The sequence below is a fragment of the Protomyctophum bolini genome, assembly GCF_963924005.1.
Source record: "Protomyctophum bolini genome assembly, chromosome: 9".
Lineage (NCBI taxonomy): Eukaryota > Metazoa > Chordata > Actinopteri > Myctophiformes > Myctophidae > Protomyctophum > Protomyctophum bolini.
This window is the reverse complement of record NC_137870.1, coordinates 16700121-16727968: the sequence shown is the minus strand read 5'-3', so window position 1 is coordinate 16727968 and position 27848 is coordinate 16700121. Positions and strand designations below refer to the sequence as shown.

The following is a 27848-nucleotide window of genomic DNA, read 5'->3' as shown; positions in this document are numbered from 1 at the left end:
GAGAACTGAACATTCCAAATTTAATTTCACAATGGCTTTACTGTAGCTATTGAAAAGGTTATGTAGAGTTTACAAGAGATGTACATGGGGGAAGCATAAAAAAACTAGCAAAGCCTTTGTCAACCAAGACAAACTGACCGATTGATTAGAGTATGAGGGGACAGTCCTAGAACATGTTTACAGCAAGCACATCATATCAGCAACACCACAACCAGACAAGCACACTGACAAATGGTTAAGTCAGGTGTTTTGGAACCGTTACAGCAGGTAACGCCATAGACGTCACAAAGTTCCTTTGAACACAGTGCTAAAAATGGAAGCAAATATAATTTGAGTTCAAATTGTGTCAATAAAACATCAATGTAGCCTACTGAGTGCATATAGATAATGTTCCATTCCTCATTGATACATTTTCAGCTACAGTATTTCTGTGAGTTGGACAGGGACAGTTGCATCATGCATACAGTAATACTTACTAGTTTATAGGTATTAAAGTAGCATCAATGAATAGTTGCCATCGTAAAACAGAAATCACATAATTTAAAACCTTTAACTTGGTTAACATTTTATACAAGGATGCATTTTCATAGCAGGGAATCCAATTGATTAATAATCCAATTTTATGTTTGGACTGAGAGACAGTAGCGAGTTGTCTATCACAACAAACCATAGTGATCTACCAGCATTAAGCGTTGACAGTGACGACAAGATTATTAAAGTCATACATTTTAAGAGTCATGTAGAATATAACTGCTGTTAATATTTATGTTAACAAGCTGAACTTGTGAAGCTTGTTAAACTATTTGAACTGCAGTCTTGGTGTGAAGAATTGTCATTTCATCGTCTACCCAGGCTTTTGTGAACACCCCAGACAGTTTTCTTATTTTTTCGATCGATTCAGTATCTACTGTAGATATGATATTAATTTGATCAGACACGCACCCTTCCTATACAAACCCATCGTACTGTGACTTCAAACTCCATTTTAACCACGTTAGACACGGCACACTCACATATTAGGAGGGCAGTACGAGTCACCAGAAACAAGGACGGGTCAAGGTCAAGGCAGAGAGTGAGTGAAACCAGATGCAGAACACTAACATGCAGACTAAGGAGACGTATAGAGAGTAAACTAAAGTCTTTATTCCATAAAGAACTTAAGTACAGGCTCCAGGAGAAGAGTAATACCTTATATACGATTTCACCAAACAAGGAGGTCCAAAGTAGCAAGGAGCATAGGCAGCATAGATCTCTGTCTTCTTCTGTCCAGGTTGGAGCTGCGTGGGAGGCTGTCAGGCTGACTGTGGAAGAGATCAGGTGTACAGTAAATGGTCAAGAATGAGTCTAGTCTAAAAGCTAAACCAACAGCTGCTGAACTGACCTAGTACTACTGTAGCTGCACCAGCATGTGCACTAGCTGGAGATATCAGTGAGCACTGCATGGCTGCATGCTGTCACAGCCAGGTTTAAGTAGCCAGCCAGGTAATTTCAGGATGGAGAACAGCCAGGTGAATGCCAGGACACACCTCCCCACATGCAGAGTGCAGCTCCAACCTAAAGGACAAACAAGCAGAAAGCATAGAGAGCCAAGACTGGCCAGATGCCATACACTATCATGGTTAAAATGGAGTTAAAAGTTACAATGGGTTTGTGTAGGAAGGCATGTCTGATAAAATCAATCATTTAGATCAAATATCTAAATACTGAATCGAGCAACATTTAAAAAAAAAAGTCTGGTGTGTTCACAAAAGCCTGAGAAGATGATACTTTTTTTTCTTTTTTTTTTTTTTCAGTGAAATATCCCTTTAAGAGTATAGTGCAAATCAGCTGATGCAATATCCTACTTTAGCATGGAATGGATCATTGAAGCATGTTATTGGCCTGATATATGCTGATATCTGTTGGTACTATAGTTGTCTTAGATCATAAGTATAAGTGTTTCAGATTAAAATAATTCCAAAGGGGCTGTTGGGACGCTTTAACACTGTGAGATTACAGCAGTGTGTAAATATCACCATCTAGTGGTCAAAATATATTACACATGGTGTGACCAGGAAAAGGCTAGGACAACAATCACAGGTAAGAGTATATTGTTTAAAAATCCTACATGAATTCAAAAGTATTCAAAATGTATGCTGCAATCTCATATTCTCACATTCCTTTTTCAGTTTGCATCAGCAATCCCACGCCTTCTTCTCTGATGTTCTTTTTCATAGCAATGTTATGCTTAACTTTTCATGCAATTCGAACATACAGTCACAAACATGTAAATTATCAGTCGTATAGATTGCGTTATTTTTACATGGTTTAATATTACCATGAGGAATTGCATCCTCCGTCCGAAGTACTCGTGGGGTGTCAGCAGCTCAGGAGTTATAGCTCCACTTGGCTGCGCGTCCTTGATCAAGACACCAAACCCCTAACTGCTCCTGATGACCAGGCTGGTGCCTTGTGTGGTTTCCTCCATCATCGTTGTGTGAAAGTAATGCACATGGTAAAGTGCTTTGGAGAAAGGTGCTATATAAACACACCCTTTAACTTGTTCTTCTCTTTCCTCCATGTCCTTCTATTTTATCAACCTAGAGAACAGAGTCTTAGATTTACATATCCGTGCTCGTGGTTGGAAACCTTGTATGTCAAAAACCTTTACTTTTCAGGAAATTAAAAAAAAAAAGTGTTGTTCCAATGGATCCAGTGTGGTTGTTATTACTATTCATTGGTTAAACATTTATAAAACACTTTCAACCTAGCCTTCCAATTTTGGGCATTTTGGGAAAGATTTTTCTAAAGTATCTGACATCATATATATATATATATATATATATGGACATACAAGGTATCTGTCTGCTAGTGATCATAATGATAATGTTCCCTGGCTCCATAATGTCGGACATATTATGTCCGACATGGAAGATGCGGACAGAAAACAGCTGCAGTAACTTGCAGCAAAGGTTCTAAGTTCTAACGCAAGTCCATGATGCTGTGAGCACATGAAACGCCCCAAAAAACTAAAGAATCTGGGAAGCGCTTATGAGAACTACAAATCACATATATTTAGGGATCTATCAAATCCATGTATCTGGATTGTTCAGTGCCGTTTTAAGGTTACATAAGGTCTAGATTAGGCCTATGCATAGTATGACTCAATGTTTGTATCCTCCAAATGTTCTAGATGACCTGCTACGTTTACAGATCAGGTCATACAGCTTGCCGATTATAAACCTACATCCAGAGTTGTGCATCCCAGGCTTAATTCAACTGTGAATTAGTGCAAATAAAAGAAACCCACTCTAAGGAATCTTTGTAGATGTATTCCTTCTTTTGCGACTTTCAGCTAACATATCTTCAACCTTCCGGAGCGCACCACGCAGGTCAGAAGCAAACGCAAATTAAATACGTTCCCAGTTGTGTGATCTCCGAGTCTGTCACACTGTGGTGCCCTTGTCCTTGAGGGTGGAGACCTTCAGAAAAAACCTTCGAGTGCTTCTTCTGTAGCGCGGCTGCATGAAATAGAACAGAATGGGGTCCAGGACGCTGTTCATGCTGGCGAACGGCCTGGTGCTTTTATAGATGATGGAGAACAAGTTCCTGGTTTCGCATGGCGCGTTGGGCAGCGTTCGCACCAGCAGGTACATGGTCTTGGTCAGGTGGAACGGCAGGAAGCTGACGGCGAACACCGTCATGGTGATCAGGATCATACGCACCGCCTTGTCCCGTTTCTCGCTGCCCGCCATGGAGACACCGTCGTAGGACGCCGCCGGGCGGCAGAGGTGGCGGGCCATCCGGCAGTAGCACACCACGATGCCCAAAAACGGCAACAGGAAGCCGAGGCACGTCAGGGCCATGCCATAAGGGTAGTAGTCGGACGACTGGTCCGGACGACTTAGGTCGTAGCACACCGTGCGGTTACGCTGGATCCCCGTGGAGGCGAAATAGAAGGTGGGGCCGCACAGGAGCACGACCACAAGCCAGACGCCACCGCAGATCAGCCAGGCCAGCCTGCGGCCGCCCTCCTTGGGCCAGGTGGCCAGCGGGTGGCAGATGCCCACGTAGCGCTGCATGCTGATGCAGCTGAGGAACAGGATGCTGCCATGCAGGTTGCTGTGGGGAAAACAACAAGAAACTAATCACTGTCAATACAAACACTGGGCCTCTTATCTCCATGTTAAAACTTTGTTTTTGTTTTTCATAAATTAATGCCTTACTTGATCATACTACAGTGTCACACAAAAGTATAAAAAGTAGCAGATTTGCAAGCTTGAAACTAGGCTCGAAACGAGACACATTTCAGGAAATGGAAAAAATGTGTTGCTATTTTTGCAAAAGTTAAAAACTGATTAAAACGTTTTGGCACAGAATGTGTTAATACTCTCATTCGTTCAATAATATTGAATTTAATTAAATATAATTTATATAAAAAACCACAGGCACACCATTTTCATGTAATATTTTCCCATCGCTTTTTTTTTTTAAATTAAAATGCATCACGACGTGTTGTGAACTTGTGAGCTAATAAATCAGCTCTGTTGCTACTTTTGTGCATTCAAAATAATCTCTCTAACATTGATATATGGAGTTGCGTTACTGGCCAACAGACAGTGACCATATGGTGTCATATTGAATGAAATACCAGCAGTGAAAGGGGGGTATTGTCTCATGTGGTTGCTAAATCCTCCATCCATTTTAGCACATTGCAAGGTGCATTGGATAAAGGAGCTGTGTAAATGAACCAATTACCATTTGCAAAGATATATAACCGGTCAGATCTCTCACTCACCTGTAGAACTGGAAGCGCACCAGTTTGCAGGCCAGCTCGCCGAACGGCCAGTAGTCGTGGCTGGCGTAGTTGTAGATGAGCAGGGGAAGTGACATCACGTACAGGAAGTCGGCGGTGGCCAGGTTGAGCATGTAGATGTTGCTCTTGGACATGTTGGCTCCTCGTGACCTCCATATCTTCAGGATGACGGCGGCGTTGAGAGGAAGGCCCAGCAGGAAGACAAAGCTGTAGACGGCCGGAAGCAAGACGCGCTTGAAGTCCTCCTTGTAGGTGCAGCGTGGACCGCCCGACCTGAAGGAAAGGCAAATGAGCACGATTCCATTCAACAATGAGGCAATTAGCCCTTTGCTAAATCCCATCCCAAACAGAGATTGTCCAATGCCAATCCAAATATTTTAGCATCTGTTGCTATGCAGGTAAAGCTTTCGCCAACTCATAGCTGTCAATGTTATTTTGCATGGATGTATTGTTGGCTTAACGTCGAGAAAGTTACATGACTGACCCTACCACCCAGGTGATGGCAATAATACTAATGACCGTAGTCTTAGGGCGGATTCATACTCCTATTTTAGAGCCGAATAAAAGTCGGTTCGGCACTGTAGAGCCTACAATTTGACGTCATTTTAGGTTCGGGGGGGGGGGGGGGGGGGTAAACCAGGACAAATCACTGGTTTACAGGCATAGAAGAAGTGGGCAAGCTCCATCATTTTGTTGTTTTATATAAAGGGAGAAGAAGAAAAACCTAACATTAAATAAGCATGTCAAAGACAACATAAAATAAAATCTAGTACATATTACACATGGCATAAGACCAGCAGATTACAGTATGTACCTGTCATGAGGTTAAGCATAAAGTGAAAGTAGTAACACGTTAGTAGGTCCACTTAGCGGGGATATGGGTATGACTGAGATTAGTCATAAGGTGAAAAAACTACAAAGAAGTCTTCATTGTTACTACATGTACACTACATGTGGTGTATGGGTACACAAAAGTAGTGCTGCAACTATCGATTATTTTCTTGGCTATTATTCTGTTGATAACTTTTTAGATTAATCAAAGTGCCTTTAAGTGCCTTAAAAATATAGGCTACATAGATATATTTTTAAATAACGAATCTAATTAGTATTACTTTATACTTCGTTGTTCAACAGTGTAATGGAATAATTGTGAAAATAGCCGATCTACAAGCTCACAATCACAACGCGTTGATCTGCTATTTCTCTCTATTTCTATGTTTTTTAAACTATAATACATGCCCGATATAGGGATTGATTATTAATCAATCATTTGATTAAATTATTATTATCGATTATTTAAGCAGATATTGTAGCAGCATTAGTAATAGTAATATAGACAAACAATGAAATAATAATGTACAAATAACGGTGTACAATAGCAACAGTACAGTACACCGATCTTTCCAGTAGAGGACAGTGTGATTCCACACAATAGCTCACTTTCTACACAAAGTGAGCAATGTGACTCTAAATACATTACTTTCTAATCTACACCCTTCCTTTCTCCTATTTAATGTTGATACCAGTATCCAAAAAGCTGCTAATGCTGCCTAAAATACTGGTATCGGTTATGGCAATCCGATACCACGTCATTTATCACATGATGATTTTTCATTTACAGTAAACAATTATTTGTATTTTATTTTGAATGCTCCAGTTGATGTTGCGCTACTGTAATGACCTGTTGTACTGTTTTAGTGAACTGCACCTTATGTATTATAAACTGCACCTCCCGTTACTTTATTTGAGTAAATTAATGCCCTATACGTTGTCATACTCAGAGCCATAGAGTAAGACAGAGTTACGCAAACTCCGTTCACTTCATGGGGCCAGTCCAATGGGCTCTTCTACATATACTTCTATTGAACATGGGGATAACCGGAAGTTTACGGTGGGCCACATCTTCAGACCATGATCAGTTAAATTATGATGGTGTTCCGGCTCAGATAAATGTCATCTCTCAAGACAGATTCTGAAAACAGCACACATGGGAACCCAGAAGGAAGTGGACCAAACAAGAGTCCCTTTGTTACCTAATGGGTTCCCAGATTACAATACATACATTTTTGCCGGTATCACAATGAAGAAGAAAAAACATTCACACTTGTTCGAAGTGAGGGGTGCTCTATTGGCTATTATCTTGCACTATATTGCATGGCCCACAGGTTGAGGATCACAGATGAAAAATAAATACGAGCATGTGAAGTCACCTGAAGAGGCTGATGTTGTGGTAGAGATGTTCTATCAGGTCGAGGTCGTCAGGGGTGGGCTCTGGTGAGGAGAAAGTCCCGGTGAGGAACATCTCCGTGGAGAAGGATTCCACAGATGGCACCGACATGGCAGCTAGCTTCACATTCTGTGGAACACAGAGAGACACAGGCTTCTGGTTTTCTTGGGTAGAACATTGACACAATCAGTGGTGGACAAATTAAGTAAGGACAAATTACGAATTGTTACTTTTCAGGATTCAAATAAAAAAATGGCAAATCTACAACCTCAAGCTTGTCAATCTGCTACTTTCTTTTGATGCTTTTGTGTGACACTGTAGTATGATCAAGTCGGGCGTTTTATGAAAACACAAAAAGTTAGAATATGGAGATAACATAAGAGGTTTTTGCCCGACGCAGCAATGATATCTAGGATCCAAGAACCAGGATCCTTCGTATTCCCAACGGCCGTCTACCTCCTGAGCCACATGCTCAGGAGGTAGATTCATTCATTCAGCTGGACAAGTGGTCCAGTCACATGCCACATTTTGGCTTTGGCCTGACGGCACGTTGCGTGTTCAAGTCCCATTCATGACGACCTTTGCTGCATGTCTCTACCATTTCTCTCTCCCTCTTTCCTGTCCATCTTCACTTGATACCATCAATAAATGCAGAAAAGCCAAAAAAAAAAGATGAATTGCATTCACCACCACCACCGTCCACCTGCAACACCATCACTCACACTGGTGCCCAGATGCATCGCGGGTGAAAAGATGATTTAAGACACCCTGACCGAGGCAGTCTCAGACAGATTGTGACTCACTGCATTTCACAATCGGCATCCCTTCAACTGTAGGCTGTGCATGTGTGTGCGTTCCTTTGTGTGTGTGTGCGTTCCTTTGTGTGTGTGTGTGTGTGTGTGTGTGTGTGTGTGTGTGTGGGGGGGGGGGGGGGGGCTGTGACGCAGACATTTCATAATAGAGTAGGAGGTAAGAAGGCGATGGGAAACAAAGAAAGATCATATTGCACCATGCTGCCACGTGGGCAGAATGGAGAGTTAACACCGCGTCTAGACTGGAGCAGTGTAAGAATAATGCCTGATTGATTGAGTTGCTTGGCACAGCTGCCAAGCAACTTCAACCTAATGCCAGATTTATAGTTGGTGTCACAATGGGGCCATGACAAATTAAGGAGGAAGCAGTGGCAGTGTACAAAGTTACAACCAATAAGACGCCTAAGGGCGAGAAGCGACCTCGCCCTTGCATCCGCCTGGGAGACAGCAGACTGCTGGGTGAGTGCTGGTGCTTTGGCATGGGGGGTCAGATCAACATATGGAATGAATTCTGTTCTGACCATGGAGCGTGTCTTGAGTGTACAGGGTTTGATGAGGTCATATCAACATATGGAATGTCAGAACAGGTCAGCTCCATATATGGAGATCTAAGCGTGGCGTAACTTTGGGGCAGGCCCGTCTAGAGTTTAAATGCAGGCTGTGCGTGTGTGCACAGCCTATGCCAACAGTACACTGCTCCATGGATGCAGCACCCTGTTGGCCAGGTGTAGCTAATCAGTGCTGATTACACCTCGATTAGTCGTCTATAGGTTCTGAGGAGGAAACACAGAAAGGGGAGTACCGCTACACTAGACACAGCTACACAGGCCCTGCAGGCCAGTCCAAAGGGCATGTGACATTAGTCGCGCACTGCTGTAAAGCAAATGCAAGCTCACAACACGTCACAACACGTCACGCTGCGATGTGCTTTGAGCTTGTACACGTACAGTATACTTGCTTGACAACGGTGTGCGCAGTGGTGGCAACAAAAGTGCATTTACACAAGTACTGTACTTATACGTACACATTTGTACAGTACTTTCCTGGATGGATGCTGCTACATCAGAATACTATGAGCGGTACTAGACATCAACCAGGATGAGCATGTAACAAACAAGCATCTGTATGGGGGAGGGCTACCAAGGGTGAGTGAGAAGATAGTGGCCACTGGCCAGGAGAATGAGGCTAGGCAGTCAATATTGCAGACACATTTACTGACTCTCTGTCAGTAAATTGATGTAATGGGAGAAAACAGAAGCATATATCATGAGAGCACCCTGCACCCAACAACTGCAGTACAGTAACAATACGGACGTACTAAAGACAGACAGGAGAGCAGCCAGATCATGTATGGACGATGGAGATGACTGAAGAAGAGCTATACTTTATACCGCTACTATTTATTTGATGCCTTTAGTTACTTTATGGTTGATGTTAACTCCATAAAATATAAACAAATAAACTAAGTAGGTTATTAAGAAATCAGTTAAGATAATATAATAATTATTTGCCCATTTGTGTAAAGTTTTTAAGTTTAGTTACGATAAGCCACTCCTTCATAGCTGCAACATTAACTACACATAATGCATCAATCAATAGTTATAGTATAACAAATTGAAGTAATGTGCATTATTCTGAAATTGTCATTCTGCATAATAAGTACATATTGCACTTTAAGTATATCGTCTCTGCTCGCTGGAAACCGACAGAGATGAAGTAGCAGTACAAGCTCAGAACATGTCGCTTGTGGATCTGCTACTTTTTCTACTTTTGTGTGACGCTGTAGTGTAGTCTGATCAAGTAGGGCAGGGGTTTTCAACAGGTGGTCCGTGGACCACTGGTGGTCCGTGGAGGTATTGCATGTGGTCCCTGACCATGCATTTAGTAATGTAGCAAAGTGAAGATTTTGTATTTTCTTGGGTCAATGTTATCAGAATCTGAGGTTAAGAAATTCCACAGAAAAGGCAGTTAGAATCTCAAGAAGGGTGAAGTGTACCAGCTTGCCTGATTGAGTCATCATTAATAGGAAATGTTCCCATATAATCATGTGCTATATCTTGCACGTATTTGCCATTTTTACTATATAAATAATATATATATATATATATATAATTACTATTATTAAAATAGTTCAAATAGCCGATAATAGTCATAATGTATGGATGTAGATCTGCTTCAACAGTTATACTGTTCAGAAACAGTATAAGACATGGGATGCATTCCATAACAAGTGTTACGAAAGCACTAATCTTAGCCCATATCCCATTGCAACACAGCAGTGGTCCCCAGGTTGATCCTTAGTCAAGGTGGTGGTCCCTGGTTCACAATCAGTTGAAAACCCCTGAAGTAGGGCGTTCATTAAACACAAAAAGAGATGAGGTTTCTGCCCGACAGCAACGATATCCTTGCGTCAATGTAGGGTCAAACTGAGTATACACACAATATAGTAACTTGTTTGCACACCGTATTGTACACTTATCCTTAGATAAATATTGAAAGATTCAACTGAGTGCTGTCCGTGTTTAAATAGAGATTAGTAGGGCTGTCACGATTAACTGTTACACACATAATTGTGATTAACAATTGAATTGTGTTTTTGCCATTAACCATTGGAAGATATGAATAAAAAGGGCATTTATTAGGCTTCATAAACATTTGTACAGGGCAGATATGAAAAATAAAGACGTTACTGACTTATTTAATAAGTGCACTCTAAATAGAAATAGCAGATCTACGAGCACACACTCAATGTGAGAGAGTAAATTGGCTCTTTCCACTATTTTTGGAGAATGTTTAAAAATGTATCAACATTTATCATGGAAATATGACAATTATGACAATTGATCAAAAAATATCAGTGATTATCTCAAATAATTGCAATTAGGCGACAAGCATAGATATTAGTAGTACTAAAATGGGGCTCTCCTAAGTGATTCAGTGATGAACTTTTGCTTCACATCATAATTCTAATTAAATCATATCAATCATCAAAATTAAATCATACCATAATTCAAATAATCACATTCCAATTGTCAATGTTGCTTCGTCATCTCCTGTAGAAAAGTAGTATGCTTACTTAAGCACTATTACAGCACACAGACAGTACTTAGAGGCGCAATCATTGTGTGTATGCAAGTGCGTGGACACACGTACCTGTGCAATGTGCATGTATGTGAATGACACAGACAGGGTGGGTGGGTGTGTGTGTGTATATGTGTGTGTGTTGGCCACGTTTCCAATTTGCAGCGCCCTGGAGGCTTTCATTACCTACAAAGCAAACAGCAATCATCGTCTTATTGGCACTCGTTGCATGTGTTGCAATGTGCGTACGTACGTACATACATACATACGTGCGTGCATGCGTGCGTGTGTGTGTGTGTGTGTGAGGGTGTGAGTGCAAGTGTAACAGTAAGTGAGAGTGAGATGGTGCAGACTTCGTCTGCCTCTGTGGATGAAGGGTAGCTATAAACAAACGGATGAAAAATTCAAGTTAAAAAGGTTAATAAGGTTTTGGGCCGCTACAAGTTGCCAGAACAGCTTCAAATACCAGATTTTACAAGTCTGTGGAAATGGACAGTACTGGAGGGATGGAACACCATTCTAACAAGAACATATTCCCTCTTTTGGTATTTTGATGATTGGTGGTGAAGAGGAGAGCAAACACATTATTCCAAAATCTCTCAAGGTGTTCAACTGGGTAGAGTGATTGAGTGATCTTACTCCCATCTCTACAGAAATGTTTCAGCATCAACTCTGTATCGATTTATTTGTACTCTTTGGTTTCATCAACTTTGAACAACCTGGCGCGCAATGTCGACAAGACCAAAGGGCTGGTCGTGGGCTACAGGAGGACAGGCAGAGAGCGCTCCCTCGTCCACACAGAAGGAGCTGCAGTGGAGAGGGTCAAATTCCTGGGAGTTCACATCACTGAGAAATTCACCTGGGGGCGTATAGATTGAAAGGGTCGCGAAGAAAGCACAACAACAACGTTTCTACTTTCTCATGCAGGCGCCTGAAGAAGTTCGGCATGGGTCCCAACTAAGGCCCTTCTACAGAGGTACCACCGAAAGCATCCAGACCCTTATGTGATTGCGCACATAAGAGTAACAATTCCTGATGAACAGAACATGCATCATTTTCATACTTGTCATTAGCATGCGAGAGGTAGTGTTATCGCCTGCATTCTCGCATAAATATTTAAACGCATGAGGGAGATGGACATACTGTCATATATGGTCCACTTACAGTTGTAATCCACTGGGGTCTGGGCGGGGGTAATCCACTGGTCCACTTCCTGGGGCTGTGCGCTAAACAAATACGCCAAATACTATATACTATGGGTTCACACTTGCCATTTTATATTTTTACGTATAGCAACAGTGAAAACAGCACATTCTAGGTAAACAGTGCTCTGATTTTACATTCCACAGACCAGCAGACAGAGTGCTCTGACCACGATCAGGTGTTTAGACAGAATCAGATATCTCGTGTTGTGTTTATAGATGGTTGTGTGAGAAATGCTGATAATAAAGTGCTTCTGGGAGCTTGAGATCAGTGTGCGGACTGCATTCCTTCTTCACTTATAGACGGTTGCGTCCTCTCTCAAACAAGCACTTGCCCAGTCGGGCAACCTGAAAGCAAACTCCCCCTGCCCGAATGTTTCATTTACCTGCCAGGGGCAGGTGGGCTGCGGGGCAACTGATTGATTGATTGAATAGTTTATTAGACAGAATGTATAAACAGCAGAGTAGTGAAAGTACAGTCAAACACTCCAGTCAAAAAGGGATAGCAGCACCAAAAAAGGTCTTTGCGGTCTGTTTTCCATTTAGGCCCTATGCAATCAATTCATAGACAATTCATAGACTAGTGTCGACGGCGCCTGCTATTTGAAGCTGTGCCTTGTGGTTCGCTGTATGCACAGCAGCCTGAGCTGACCTGCACCAGTACCATGTAAAAACATTGATACTACTAATGGAACCACAGCAAAGACAAAAGGTCACTTAAGACCTGTTGGCAAGTTTCCATTTAGACCTGAGACAGAGTTTTCTGAAAACCTTCAAGTGTAAGTTATAAACGAAAGTTCAACTGAGAGGTGGAACTAGCCATCATCCAACTGCTCCAATCAGATCAACGTAAAGGGCGCCTCCTCCTTCCCTGTCTCACTTGTGCTATCCGTTCAGGTACCCGCCACCTCCCAGTCCCCGCCCAGCATCAGGCTCCACCAGGTTAGCCCCATGGGGGCAGGCTCAGGAGCCCCCCCGCCTTCGCCAGGCAGGATCCGAGCCGAGGCTCCGGCCCGTTCCTCATGGGGCCCACGCCAAAGCTCCTCCACCATGCCGTGCACCAGTCATTTAATTCAGTCATTGCAGTTCTGTCATTCATGTTTATCAATGTCCATTCATTCAACCCATCCATCCTTGTAAACTCTCTCCCGCAAAAAATCATGCTTACATCCTCCGCATTGTGTAATCTCTTAAATTCTTAGTAAAAAAATAAAAATAAATGATGTCGCTATACAAGACACAGAGGTGTATGACACAGAGGTGGCCCCTGTCATAAACAACGTATGGTCTAAATGGATTAAAACAAACTTAATTCAGGAGAAAGGCACGCTCAACTCAGACATAAGGGTTCAGGCGTGTGCTGGGTGCAGATTCAATGAGAACATATAGGAAGAGAATAAAATCTGCACTAGTTAAGAGTCTTGTTTAATAATGTTGAGGGTCTGCAGCAGCAGTCAAACCTAGGGATGGAGCTGGTTATTTTTTGATTGATAACGATCACCTTATCGATCAGGCTTATTGAGCCGGGTTCTTATCGAGCATTTTCTATTATTTTGTGGAAAAATGGGAGATAATAAATTCTGAACAGAACCAGTATATTTTACTAGGGCCTTCAACTACAGTACTTGTCTAAGAAACGAAAGGCAATTGACCTTTTTACCAATAAAATAATATTAAAGGAACTGTTAACTGGTCAATACTGTATGTGTACAGAGTCTACAGACAGTGACTTTAAACACGTAATGTTGTTTACTCTGTTGGCAGGTATCAATACACTTTTAGACATGTTTGTGCCAGCGTGGGCGATTATCTTGATCGCCTCTTGTCTTGATTGTTGCCGCAATTGGGCCGCTATGCGCGATAATAGGCTTGATAAGCCCAAAGCTTATTGATAACGGGTCGGGTACTCAATAAGCTTGTTTTCAGAATTTTTCGGGTATCGGTTATCGAGCTCAAACCAGACAAACGCGTTTCGGCGCACAGGCCTTCGCCAGTGTCAGAATTACGCAGAATAATATAACTTGTTTGTCTGGTTTGACTGCTGCTGCGGATCCTCAACATTATTAACTAATTTATTGCGGCTAGCTGTTAGCATAAATCCCAGTTCCAGGTGCCACCATACGCGTTCACTTTAAAAGTCGAAGTTTGCCCGTCCCCCCACCCCCCACACACACTCGCTACACACACTCGAGTATCATTGGCACAAGCACACACTGTTTACCTTTCGTCAGAAGCTTTTACATGGCGGGAGTGTTGTGGTACAAAGGCACAAATTAATTCCAAAATTTGGATGGCAGAAGATCCACCAAGGACGTCTGAAAATCCTCCTTTCAACTGCTTTACACAGTGATTATATTTTCAATCCCATAGCTGGAGCGGTGGGGAGTTGCCGTAGCAACCGGACCAATGTAAAAAACTTCCGTGGGACTCAACCATTATATAGACATAGAGTATATGGTGGGGCCTGGGATATGACGTCCCCTAGCGTCGGGGTCCGTAAATATACGGACATGGTGAAGAAAGAATTAAACAAGACTCTTACTACTACTGAGAGTGCGGATTTTATTCTCTTCTTAAAACACACTCAAACCAGTAATGAGAAGGTGCTGCTGACCACGGGAGATGATGATGCAATAACGTGCACCGTACAACGCCTACATGTAAGAGAGGTAGCAGTATCGATGCCCACATACTTCAAAAAGCTCAGTCCCCAATACAAGAAAAGTGCCTCTTGGTTTAATGGAATTAAATGGCAAGTAGTATTATGAATCATTGCGTATTGCTGACACATTCTTGGCTTGAACAGTGCCAGTATCGTTTTTGAGCCTGCGTGATCCAGAGATTTACGTTAGATCATAGGCTACTGGCATCAGAATATGTAAAGTGCACGGGACAGTTGCAAACCCAATACACCTGCAAAACGCTTTGAGCTTGTAGATCTGCTACTTTTGATATTGTGGAATTTGAATCCTGAAAAATAACTGTTTTGGACATAATGAGGTTTCCACCTGACAGCAATGATTTGATGAATGTGCTAAATATGGGCTGGGTCACCTGGGTTACATTAAATGTGGACTTGTATTACCGCAATCCTATTTATAACGCCTGCTTACTGTAACGTGACTACAAACTGAAGTCACGTCATATAGAAGAAAGATGTCAACATCTTCAGCACCTACCAGCATGCCTGCTTATTACCGAGCTCGCTTGGCAAACATGGACTGCACAGTAAGAAAATCAACCCCCCCCACACACACACACAGTGTGCAAAACTGACAATTTTCTCTTTGTCTCTCAACCTATAGGAAGTTGGAACCTAGTCGTTACACTAGTGGTTCAGTGATTTTCCACAGCAAAGTGGTGTGCTGTAAGAGTCCAGGTGTGCCTTGGGATTTTGTGATATGATGTTATTATTGCAATAACTATACAAAAAGGTTATTAATAATTCTTGTTTAAATGTATTTACTATAAGTACTCCCCCCCCCAATACAATCTATACCCTAAAGCCCAACAAACTTGGTATGTGCTGGCATATTCAAATCTTGTTTGCACAACTCTCTCTCTCTCACTATATGCAATTATGCACGCAGCACTGATATAACAGGCAGCAGTGCAAAATGTTTACAAGTTTATCGAGATGAAAGTCCCTACTCCCCAATCCCCACACAGTGACAGCTCTCCATGTTTACGGCACGCACAGACAGACAGAATATTCTGTAGGCAAACTCAGTTTGACCAGATGAAGAGCCTTGGCTCGTAACGTTGTCAATAAATGTATCTACCGTATTGAGTGTGCGGGTTCCCTTCTCTTTTCCTTATACTCCGTATAAAATAACAGCAGATCTACTGTGAGCTCACAATGCCTATTATAAGTAGGCACTAGGCATATTATTATAATAGTAATAATAATAATTAATCATAATAGAGGCAAAGGTCTGAATATATCGATATTGATTTTAAGTCTTATCGCTCTAGATCAGACACAGGAGGAGTCCATCTGGCTTCATTATCTGTCTGTCTGTCTGTCTGCCTGACTGTCTGGCCAGAGAGCTGCTCGGAGGATGTTGTTGATTGATACTGGATACACAGATGGATACACAGAGATGACTTCTGAGACCTCAACAGTGTGATAACACCCCCCCCCCCCACCCCACCAAGGCAGAGTGGAAGGCTGTTGATTGGGGCTAAGGAGGGCAGGGAGCAATTAATGTCCAATTAAGCTCCTGTATATCATCTGTTAATTCCTCAACCTTATCACCTTATCAATGATTCATGCATCCCATTTATCTGTCTTAGTGTCGCACACACACCAGGGAGGAGTACAGTACAGTACAGTACAGTATTTCACCTCAGATCTACAAGCTCACGTGTTGCCGTGCACACCACGTGACAAAGTGGTTCTCAACAACTACAGTACAGTACAGTACAGTACAGTACAGTACAGTACAGTACTACGATATACCTATAATCCTACCTCTCGCATGTCCACATCCATCGAATCAATAATTCATGCATCCCATTGCCTCACTGTCGCTTGGCCAAAATGCCATGCGCACACGCACGCACGCACACACACACACACACACACACACACACACACACACACACACACACACACACACACACACACACACACACACACACACACACACACACACACACACACACACACACACACACACACACACACACACAATGTTCCCTTGAAGACACACACACACACAATGTTCCCTTGAAGACACACACACACACACAGAAATGCATTACACACATATGCACACATAGGCATGTAAGCAAGCATAAGTACCTTATGCATGTGCATATATGCACAGTACACACACAATACACACGCACGCACGCACACACGCACACACACACACACACACACACACACACACACACACACACACACACACACACACACACACACACACACACACACACACACACACACACACACACACACACACACACACACACACACACACACACACACACACACACACACACACACACACACACACACACACACACAATGTTCCCTTGAAGAGAGAACACCATCTGGAGAATAGGGAAGGTAGCTTATGTTTTATTACCTTATCTGATCTGATGTTCTCTGGTCAGTCAGGTCTACTCTCCATATGTCCATGAACACACTGGAAGGAACTTAACGAGCAGAGAAGTCAGCTGTGCTCCTCCAAGTAGATACTTGTTGGGAATGCAACGGCCAGCCTGCCTCTCTCTCTCTCTCTCTCTCTCTCCACCACTGATTTAAAGGAGCACGTCACCCTTCTTTCAGCCTCATGTCTATACAGCCCGTCCCATGCCATTCAGCCAGGGGTTTGTTTCTCAAAGATGACTGTTGATTATCCATTGCTTGTTACACAGCTTGGTTGATGAATGTCTGATTCTGATTGGTCAAACTCAATCACTGAAATCGGTTATTTTTCAATAATATTAAAATGTTTTTTTTAGGCTGGAAATAGGCAATGCAGTAACATAATACTGATTTTTGATCAACCTACTAGAGCTTTAGTGAGCTAACCTGGAATAATGTAATGGGCTATCTTTCTTTACCGTTAGCAGTAAATAATAGATTTTTAAGCATTAAATCCTTTAATAAATCAATGAAATAGGCTAGCTGTATTACTTTTTGTGTCAATGTAGTAATTGATTTATTAAGTAGCTGTGGAATAAGCAGTATAATGAATGTTGAGCAAGTGATTGTTTAGAAATAATTCCCTTCAGGGTGATAAAGAGCTCTCCGCTTCGTGTCAGGATCTAAACAGCCTGTTTACTTATTCTCTCTCTTAGAGGTGTACTGATCATTTACATCATGTCCAGTTCTGACTCTGGTCCAGTTACAGTAAATTAATACTATGTGGGCTGTGGAATCTGGATAGCTCAAAATGTACCTGCCACCGATGAGGTCACCGCAATGACACCTTCACCGCTAGAGCATTTAAAATGTAAACAGAGGTCAGGACATATATAAACCTTTAGAGAAAAGTGAAAGAGGGAAACACTTTAACCACTTAAAGGACCACTTCACCACTTTTCAGCCTAACTTCATATAATAGGTCCTCACTAGCCTGGGCACCATTTCATTTCGGTATGAGCCGGATGATATGCCTACGTCACGTTGTATGCAGCTTCCCAAACAGGATGTACCCAAAATAATCCCCCCTCCCCCGCGATCAAAATGTTAGTTCCCCCCCGACTTTACTCGCCAGTTGCCATTGTGCCGCAATCTCTAAAAAGCACACTCACATTTATATTTATTTTGTATTTTAAAATTCAACGAAACTAAAGTACGCCGCATCAGAAGCATATTAATTGGTAGGAACTAACATTTTGATCGCGGGGGAGGGGGGATTATTTTGGGTACATCCTGTTTGGGAAGCTGCCTACAACGTGACGTAGGCATATCATCCGGCCCCGGACTTTTGGAACAGAGACCAGGCTTTCCTCCGAGGCGGTGGAAAGCCTGGTGATGCGAGGTTAGGTCCTCACTAATAATCATGATAAAATGGCACGATTTCTTTCTACTCAGTCTGTGTCTCATAGGAGGGCTGTGGGCAGTTTAGAAACCGTCTTCCAGTGACATCATCATTAGGCAGATTATTTTGAAACAAGATTTATTTACAAAAATTAGTTTAGATCTTCATTATCGTGAGAACGATTCCATTTTCGCATTGCAACTTTTCAGGACTAGAAAGCCTGCAGTTTTTATTAGCTTGTATTCCCCATCGATGATGTCACTGGAAGACGTTTTCTGAACTGCCCACAGCCCTCCTATGAGACACAGACCGAGTAAAAAGAAATTGCGCAATTTTTCATTAGTGAGGACCTATTATATGAAGATAGGTTGAAAAGTGGTGAAGTGGTCCTTTAAAACATACAGTACGTATTTGATCAGAATCACCTGTTTTGGCTCTACGCTAAATATATTTGCCAAGAATAGATGAACTACAAGCTCACAACTCATCATGACGTGTTGTGAGCTTGTAGATTTGCTATTTTTTGCAGAATGTTAGGCCATAAAGGGGCCACATTTATACTCTTGGAATTAAATTAACTAATGTTATAGAGTAGCTGGATAGCAACCGCAAGGTTGCCAGTGCGAACCCGGGCTCCCCCAGAGTTAGTGTCGAAGTGTCCTTGAGCAAGACACAGAACCCCTAATTGCTCCTGATGTGCTGGTTGGTGCCTTGCGTGGTTTCCGCCGTCATCAGTGTATGAATGTCTGTGTGAATGGGTGAATTGATGCACAATCTATGTAAAGCGCCTTGGATGAAGGCGCTATATAAATGCACCATTTACCATTTATAGACTACACAGTGACAGTGAGACACACACTATAGGCTGGAGGATGCACACATGTCTCTCTCTCTATCTCTCGTTACCAGACTCTTTTCAACTATAAATCTACTTGACTAGTGACATCTCAAGGACACAAACATTCTATTATTGTCTAGGGCTCATACATTGTTTTCTACTCAGTCTATTATTGTCTAGGGCTCATACATTGTTTTCTACTCATTCTTGTGTGGCATAATTTCGCCCACATGTTGACACAAATCTGAGCTTCTGCAGGTTGCTCTAACAATTTAGTCCAGAAGCCTCAGACTGCTAAGTAGCACTCAGCATTGTGGTGGTGGCTGTGATGTCATGGCACCATGGTGATGTCATGGGTCTGTGGCCCCAAATAATACATGAGTGCTGCTTTTGTGACGCCACAAGGTCTCACATAGTGACACAGAGATATAGAATAATTTACACAATACTGTTCCCACTACTAAATAGTTGGTGATACATTACATACAATATCACAGGAACACTACAGTAAATGTTCTCGGGAAGCAAATATCAATTATCTTAATCTAAGCGATTAAGTATATATGAGTGTACAGTACAGTACAGTACAGTACCGTACAGTACAGTACAGTACAGTACAGTACAGTACAGTACAGTACAGTACAGTACAGGTCACTTCTCCTAGGATGGGTAAAATACACTACAGTACAACCAATAGCTGCCCACTGCTAATACGATGGGTAAAATACACTACAGTACAGTACAACCAACCAGCTCACTGCTCCTAGGATGGGTAAAACAGAGGACTGATTTCACATAGGCTACTGTACAATATACTGTGCAAATACACTGTACAGTAAGAACATGGAGTTGGGACGAAATTATTATTATGCTTTGCATTGTGAGTCTCCGGACAAACAACTTTACTTGCGCGCTCTGCTTGCGCAAGTAATTATGTACTGGCCATATATGGAGCGTACGTGTCTAGAGTGTACAGATCAACATATGGAATGTCAAATGTCAGAACAGGAAGGACGGGTGGTAAAGGATCAACATATGGAATGTCAGAACAGGTCAGCTCCATATGGATATCTAAGGGTTTGAGGTCAGATGTAGAGTTGCTGGTCAGCTCCGTATATGCAGAATGCAGATGCAGATCCAGTCTTCTCCATGTATGGTTATCCAGGGTTAGATGAGGTAAGTGTCGTGATCTTCATATATAGAGATGGCCATATATGGTGGTGTGACGTGTCACGAGGTGTGATGTCATGAGGTCACGAGGTGTGACCATATGGAGGTGTGATGTCACGAGGCGTGACCATGTATGGAGGCATGATGTCACGGTGATGTCACGGGAGATGCAGGTTTTCATAGTAAATTCGACCTATGGTCGCAAAATACAAGCAATACAAAAGGCCAAATAATATACACACTAATCTAAATACAATACATGCACCTACTATTACTCATTCCCCCACTTCCTCCCCACTTCAGTGGTTGCCAATGTGAGAAGGTTCCTTTCACTCATCACAATGTGAGTTATTGCCTGCAGCTGTGCTTAATATTAAAAACATCTGCTATAGCCTGTCATAAGGTTTATGTGTTGGGAGCATCCAGCTAAACCAGTCACAACGCTGCCAGGAACACAACCACAGGCCAATCCTGGTGTTTTGGTTTTTTGCCATTGAATCAATATTGCCTATTTATTGTCTCGATGATATATTAAACACATTTTGATTCATTCGAAATTGGTCTGGAAAACATCGAACAATCTAATAAAATTGAAAAAAGAAACTGTGTTCAAAAAAGGATCCCACAGCACTAGTTTGCTCGCTGGCAGCTGTTGGTGTCCTGCTAAAGACACTTTCACATAAAAGATAATACATCCAAAAGTAAAAAGCTTGTAGTTTGTCTATTTTTGCTACTATTTTTGTGTGTGACACTGTAGTATGACAAAGGTAACTTACGAAAGAAATCATAAAAATGTAAAATATAGAGATATGAGGTTTCTGCCAGACAGCAACGACATGCTGATCAATCATCAAACGTGCGCTGGTCAAACACTAGTCATAAATACCAGCAGAGGACAGGCTGTCCACATCATCAGAAGACAGTGTAAATCAATCTGCTGCACCATAAATAGATGGCTACACTGTTGGAGGGCACACGCTGTGTACTTCTTTAACCACTTAAACCCTGCTACTGTACTTATCTGACCAGAGTACCCCAGGGGTCTATGCTACATACAGTACCACACATGTTTCACTCGCTCGTACAGGCAATCTGGGAACCCATACATTCAGTACAAATCACTGAGTGGTGCAACTCCCCCCCCCCCCTCCTCTCTCTCTCTCTCTCTCTCTCTCTCTCTCATTAGCAGGCAACAGTGCAGCACGTGCAGCACTATCTCTCTCTCTGCTTCTGGCACAACAGCACCCCTACTGGTACTAGTCATACTGGTCCTCATGATCATGGCCACATACATAGGCGGACACATAGGTGAACACGGACATTGCTGTTCCTTGGAGTGGTCCAAAAAAGTTTGGGGGCAGCACCTCCTTTTGTGTATAGTAACAGGAACTTGGTTTGGTTAGAAACTAACCCGTTTTAAAAATAGCTTTATATACCATTAAATTAGACTTCCATGACAGGCAATATACACAACATAATATGTAGACAATACTTGTCTTGACTGCAGTGCTGCAGCCAAATATTATTTGGCTGCAGCACTGCAGTCAAGACAAGTATTGCACTCAGTGTTGTAGGCACGTCTAGAGCCTGACTGATTTATCAACCTGCCAAAATATATTGGCCACTTTCCACTAATGAATATACAGTAAGGTGTTGCTGTGATGCCTTGCATTATGCTCACTTTCTCTCAAAGTGTAAATGACTGGAGTTTAAAGTGCCTAAGCCCTGTCATCACAGACATATTTCCATTCAAAAGTCTCACTGACGTTTAGTCTAAACAGTCTTTGGGCACTGGAAAAGTGCTATATGAATTTGAGATATTATTATTATTATTATTATTATTATTAAGCTATTAAATTGTTCAATATATATTAGAACTCTGTTCTAAAACAACAATAAATAAACATCATAAACTGGCCTATATCCAGAAGCCTACAAATCACAGACTTTATTAAAAATAACAAAATAAATATCATAAATGATATTAGCGATAGAGAATGCCAGGAACAAAAATAAATAGAAAGCCTGGAACATAGTTATTTTTAACCCATTCTGAGCGGGAACCCCTTTTGGTGTTTTACCCCTTCAGGCCAGGAACACATTTTTGGGTTCTACAGTATGCACAGTATTCAAAAATGTAAAAAAATTGATGCTGCTATATAAATATTTTAAGTTTTTCAGAAAACCTAGGTCAGGATTTATAGGCGTTTTCAGAATCAGCCTCAGGCCTAAATGGGTGGATTTCTGAATGGTAACATAAGCTTTCTGTATGTCCCAGTGGGCATGGTTCTGACGTCAGACTTCTGTGTGTCCCATTTGATTCCAATCATCATGCTAAAAGACAATAGGCCCACTGGCCCAGACATGTCAAGCTTAGGAGGAACTCTGAGTTGTGCTAAATATCTGATAATAATATAGGCCTATCACTGTTGGACGGATACCTTGTATATAAAATGTAATTATTATATCCATATTTCATAAAGAATTTTAAACTTGGTCGTATGATCATTTTCACACAAAAGTAGTAAATATTAAAGCGATCTCCAAGCCCACAGTTTGTAAACTTGTAGATCTGCTTATTTTAGCTTATTTTTTACGTTTGTCTATTTTGTTGTGCCCAAAATAGAAAAAGTGATTAAAGATGAAGTGCCACAATTTTGCATTTTTCCAGTTTTTCATGTGTCTATGAGGTGACATTGTACTTCATTAGACACCATGGAGTCGTTTTTATGTGCAATGGTGTATTAACTTTGTTAATGGAGGCTGAACCCTTGACAGTCAAACGGCCAATGAAATAAACAGTCATATAGTGACACCACACTACCAGCCTCTCACCTTACCCCTCCCCCTTTATCATACAACTACAGCTGTGGGTGCGGCTTCAGTTCAGGCGGATCACCACCCATCACCATCCACCAGGCAAACCAGGCATACTTAATGAACTTGTGAGGTGCCCACATAAAAACAACATTTTAACAAATACTGTACACTTTTCTGAAAAAAATTATACATCCTTATATAACAATAAGAACTGATGATCATGTTTTAGGGTGTTTTTAGGGCACTATGTAACTTTTGTTTATGACTCAAATGTAATGTTGTCCAATCTGTATGGTAGAGCATGTTAATTATAACTTATACAATTGGGGTGGTTGCATGTCTCAGGTAAAACAATGTTTTATCTGATTCAATTCATCCCCTTGGCAAGCAGAGCCAGCCTGCCTGCTGGCAGGCTGTATTAAAATGTTCAGCACTTGCACAGGAAACAGGGTTCAAATCCTGGGTAAGTGGGTAGAAGGGAAAAGTTACATAGTGCAGCTTTAACAAGAGCTTGTGGCTAAAAAACTACATTGGATCCATTGGAAAGCAGCTTCTTATTTCCATTTCCTGAAAAGTGACAGTTTGGAGTGGACATACAAGGTTTCCATCCGACAGTGACGATATCATGCGGAGAACCAGAAATAAAGATCAGTGAGAACGTCTGCAGACTGATGCTTTAACTGAAACCAAGTCCAAGCTTAGGTTTTGCACTAGATGAGCGAACAGTAGTAGTACACACACACAATACTTCTACTCCATCAGCCGATTGGAGCTAATTTATTTGTTATTTATTTAACATTACTCATTAATTTACATCATTTTTCCTTTGAATGTTAAAAAGTTGCAGTTCACTAGAGTTCATGAGAGCGTATAAACTATAATGGAACCAAACAGACCCTTACCATATATGTCCATTCAGTTTCATTTGAGTTATGGGTTTTCTTGAAATGAAAAGGTTTGAGAACCACTGGTCTAATTGTTGGTTTCAGCACTAGTTGCTAGTGAGTGTTAGTAGCTACTAGTTACATAGCTAATAGTTAGTTGCTCATGCTCATTATGTTTGCTCATGTTTTTGCCACTTACATTGTTGAACACAGAGGAGCTCTGTGTAACATTCTATGGAATCTCCACAGTCCAATAATTACCATGAATCTACAATACATTAACAATCAGGCCATGACCTGACCTCTCTGTGGTGACTTGTCATGGTTTGCAGCCAAGAGGGGGCTAATGAATAATATCACTGTAGTCAAAACACAGACAGTCCACTGGACTGTACCATAAGAGTACAGTATACTGCCTTTAAAAGGCCACACTGAGTGGTCATTTTTCTGGCACTGAGGGAGAAAGCATATCAGACTGGTTTATTCATGTAATTATTCCATTACGTCCATTTGGCTTGTCCACCATGGATGTTTTTATTTAGTGCAATTTATTCCAGCCACTTAGCTTTTGAACGACTGCTCATCTCTCTCAATCTCTACCCCTCCTTCTCTCCAAATGTCACAAGTTTTCAAAGTGAGGGCCGTGGCTTCCAGGGGGACATCCCTGTTTTTCAAAGAAAGTTGTCTTTCTTTGTCTGTCTGTCTGTCTGTCTGTCTTTCTTTTTCAAAGCTCTTGAGCTATTTTCTGGGGTGGGGGTAAAAGTAATTTCTCAATATGGCTGTGGCTATAAGTTTTATATGAACAGAAATAAGGTACAGGGAGGGCACTAACATGGAATCTGTCGGGTTCCAGATATTACTTTCAGTCAAGCAAATATGCAGGGATTCCGACTGGCTATACAGTCAACCTCACATGCCTGGCTGAATGGAATCCTGACTAACAAAACATTGTTAACTATGCTAACCAGGGTGCCCGGTGTGCCACTGAAGCAAGCTCCAACCGGAGCGTTCACTGGATGAGGCAAAGTTTGTTACTCCTATAAATCATTTTAGAACAACTTGTCCTGGAGAAGCAAACATCCATAAAGCCCGATGAAATAATACTGCCAAGATATACTACGATATACATATTAACTATAGTAATAATATATCTTAATAACTCACTTGTGTTGTTGCTATGATAATGGACGGTTTAGTTTTAGCATGACTGCATGAACTGCCTCTCAGAAATACTACAAACCATTAACTGAAACCAGGAGAGTGATGACGCAAAACAAATCTATGGTGTGAAAATGCTTTCTATAGTTTCTTTCTTCACTGACCAAGGCCCTTTACAAGGGGATATGATTGCATTTTCTAGTCAATTAGCCTGTATAGGCCTGCATATGATACAGAACCACCTTTTCAAAGCATTTATTCAGGTAATGTATTTATTTGTGTATTTATTATTAAATTATGCTATTGATTATTATTTTTACAACTGTGTGTATAGCAATCACGCAGTCGCATTCGCAACAAACAGTGTTGGCCAGTTTCTCTCCAGAAACAATACATCATGAATGATCTTGGTGCTATGGTGTGGGATGGGAATGCAGGCTGGGACTCATTCAATTTGTTCACAATAACATACAGTACATATACACTATATATAGTAGCCTTATAGCCTATAGCCTACAGCCCAAACCGGTAGCGGTAGGCCTAGTGCCTACTATAATAATGGGTTATCGTTGTATTGGAGGGGAATAAAGAGGAATTCATAAAAAATACTCTTGTTGGTTTACAAACATTAACAACCACACCATAAGCCAAAAGTGATTCAAGCCCACTGTAGGCTACTCGACGTGTCGGGTACATAGTACACAAACAGAAATAACTACTAGACTTTCAATATTTGGCATAATGACAAACAACACGGTTCGGTTCTGTGGAACCTCAGTTCATTGGAATGTGTGCACATCACTGCTTTGTTGTTGTCGTCGAATGATTTTATTCTACATAATAGCCGTTCTTAAAAACAAATAAAAACAATACCGAGAGGAGATACAACATATATATGAAACCAGCCGAAAGCAGTAAATCTAAGGGAACTTACCTCAAATGGTAATTATGGAATTAACCGTCAAGTAAGTTGTCAACACGTCGCCGATGTGTGATTTGGAATCGATGATCCTGTCATGGCAAGCAGGTGTCTGTCCGCCTGCAGCCTCGTGTGGAGAACAATAAGTTAACAACTGGCCGAAAAGTCCTTAAACCGGTGAGAAAAATAAACACAAACAAACAAACATTAGCTACAACTGATCATCCGGACTCCACGCGCTGTTTGATACCATGCAGCACTCTACTGATTTGTGATTTCACGTTGGATCTTCTAATCTCACGCACCCCGCCAAGCGGCTTCAACCGCTAGCTGGCACTGCCCACACTACAAACGCACGCGCCCACGCTCTCTCTCTCTCGCGCACACACACACACACACACACACACACACACACACACACACACACACACACACACACGAGGCGCTTCGAGCACATGCCTCGGTCACGCGCCTTTAAGGGACGTGCACGCTATATTATACTATAGACATAGTCTACACTCTACAGTGTATGCATCAGCTGTACACACTGAAATAAGAAGAAATATAGCTGCTTGCAGCTATAGCCAAAAATAAAAAGCTGTACATTACACAATATAAACAGAGGCCCCTTTTCCACTGGTTCAGTTCTTTTTGGTTCTTAGTCCATGAGCCAGAGCTCCAAAATTGGAACGTTAATTATGAATTGAGTGGGCAAATTAGCAAAACCATACTATATATTAGATTGTTAGAATACCAAACGACTCGCCCCTTTTAGGTTAGACTTTATATAACAGCAACAGGGAATACTGTATGTTCAATGGGGAATGTGCAGAATTGGGGGATACAATATAGAATGCACAGTGAAGTAGCTAAAATACACATAGGCCACATCAGCACACATCCTATGTGCATCATCATATGTGTAAAAAAAAGACAGTATAGGCCACTAGGCCTACAGTTATTACAATATGTACATTTATGCAAATTTACCCAGGCCTGATTGTGCCAGATTAGAAGTAGTCCTAATCCATAATTTTTGCGTTTAGCCCAAACCCCATGACCCCATCACGCACACAAGAGACAACATTTCTACCACTCATCCATCCAAGAGCCTGCAGCCCTTCAACCCTGTTAGTTAAGGTGTGACTCATTGATTTTTGAAGGCAATCAACTCCTCCATGCACATTGGGAGCCTCCTCAACCTTGAGACTCATCAATGCCTGGGAAAATCTATGAGTGGGTCAAGTGGTCACGGTCCTCCTTTGTTAAGAAAATACTTAATTCCACACTCATTAAACCTTTGTGTGGAATGAATACATAATAGCAAGAGGAATGCTCAAATTATGAGTGCTCCTGAAAGAGGTATGCGTTTTATCGTATAGTTTTATCAGTATAGTCATATATTATATGATACAGAGATTGATTGAGAATGTAGGTGTGTG

The 27848-nt window shown here is 41.6% G+C and overlaps 2 protein-coding genes across 3 annotated transcripts in view; both read right to left on the bottom strand.

Annotated features, from left to right (window-relative positions):
- The window catches only part of LOC308321523 (myelin-associated neurite-outgrowth inhibitor-like), a 395831-nt gene that overhangs the window by 325688 nt on the left and 42295 nt on the right, over positions 1–27848 (bottom strand). The window lies entirely within an intron of this gene.
- p2ry6 (pyrimidinergic receptor P2Y6) lies at positions 272–26724 on the bottom strand. Of its 2 annotated transcripts, none has more exons than XM_080772451.1 (5): positions 26422–26724; positions 7006–7151; positions 4778–5068; positions 1382–4101; positions 272–1301 (listed from the first exon to the last, which is right to left on the bottom strand). In XM_080772451.1, exons 2-4 carry the CDS (start codon positions 7131–7133, stop codon positions 3426–3428), a joined length of 1095 nt encoding a protein of 364 aa, XP_080628577.1. In that variant the 5' UTR covers positions 7134–7151; positions 26422–26724; the 3' UTR covers positions 272–1301; positions 1382–3425. The 2 variants fall into 2 exon arrangements, with proteins under 2 accessions (XP_080628577.1, XP_080628578.1); XM_080772452.1 differs by lacking the exon at positions 26422–26724 and adding an exon at positions 17214–17326.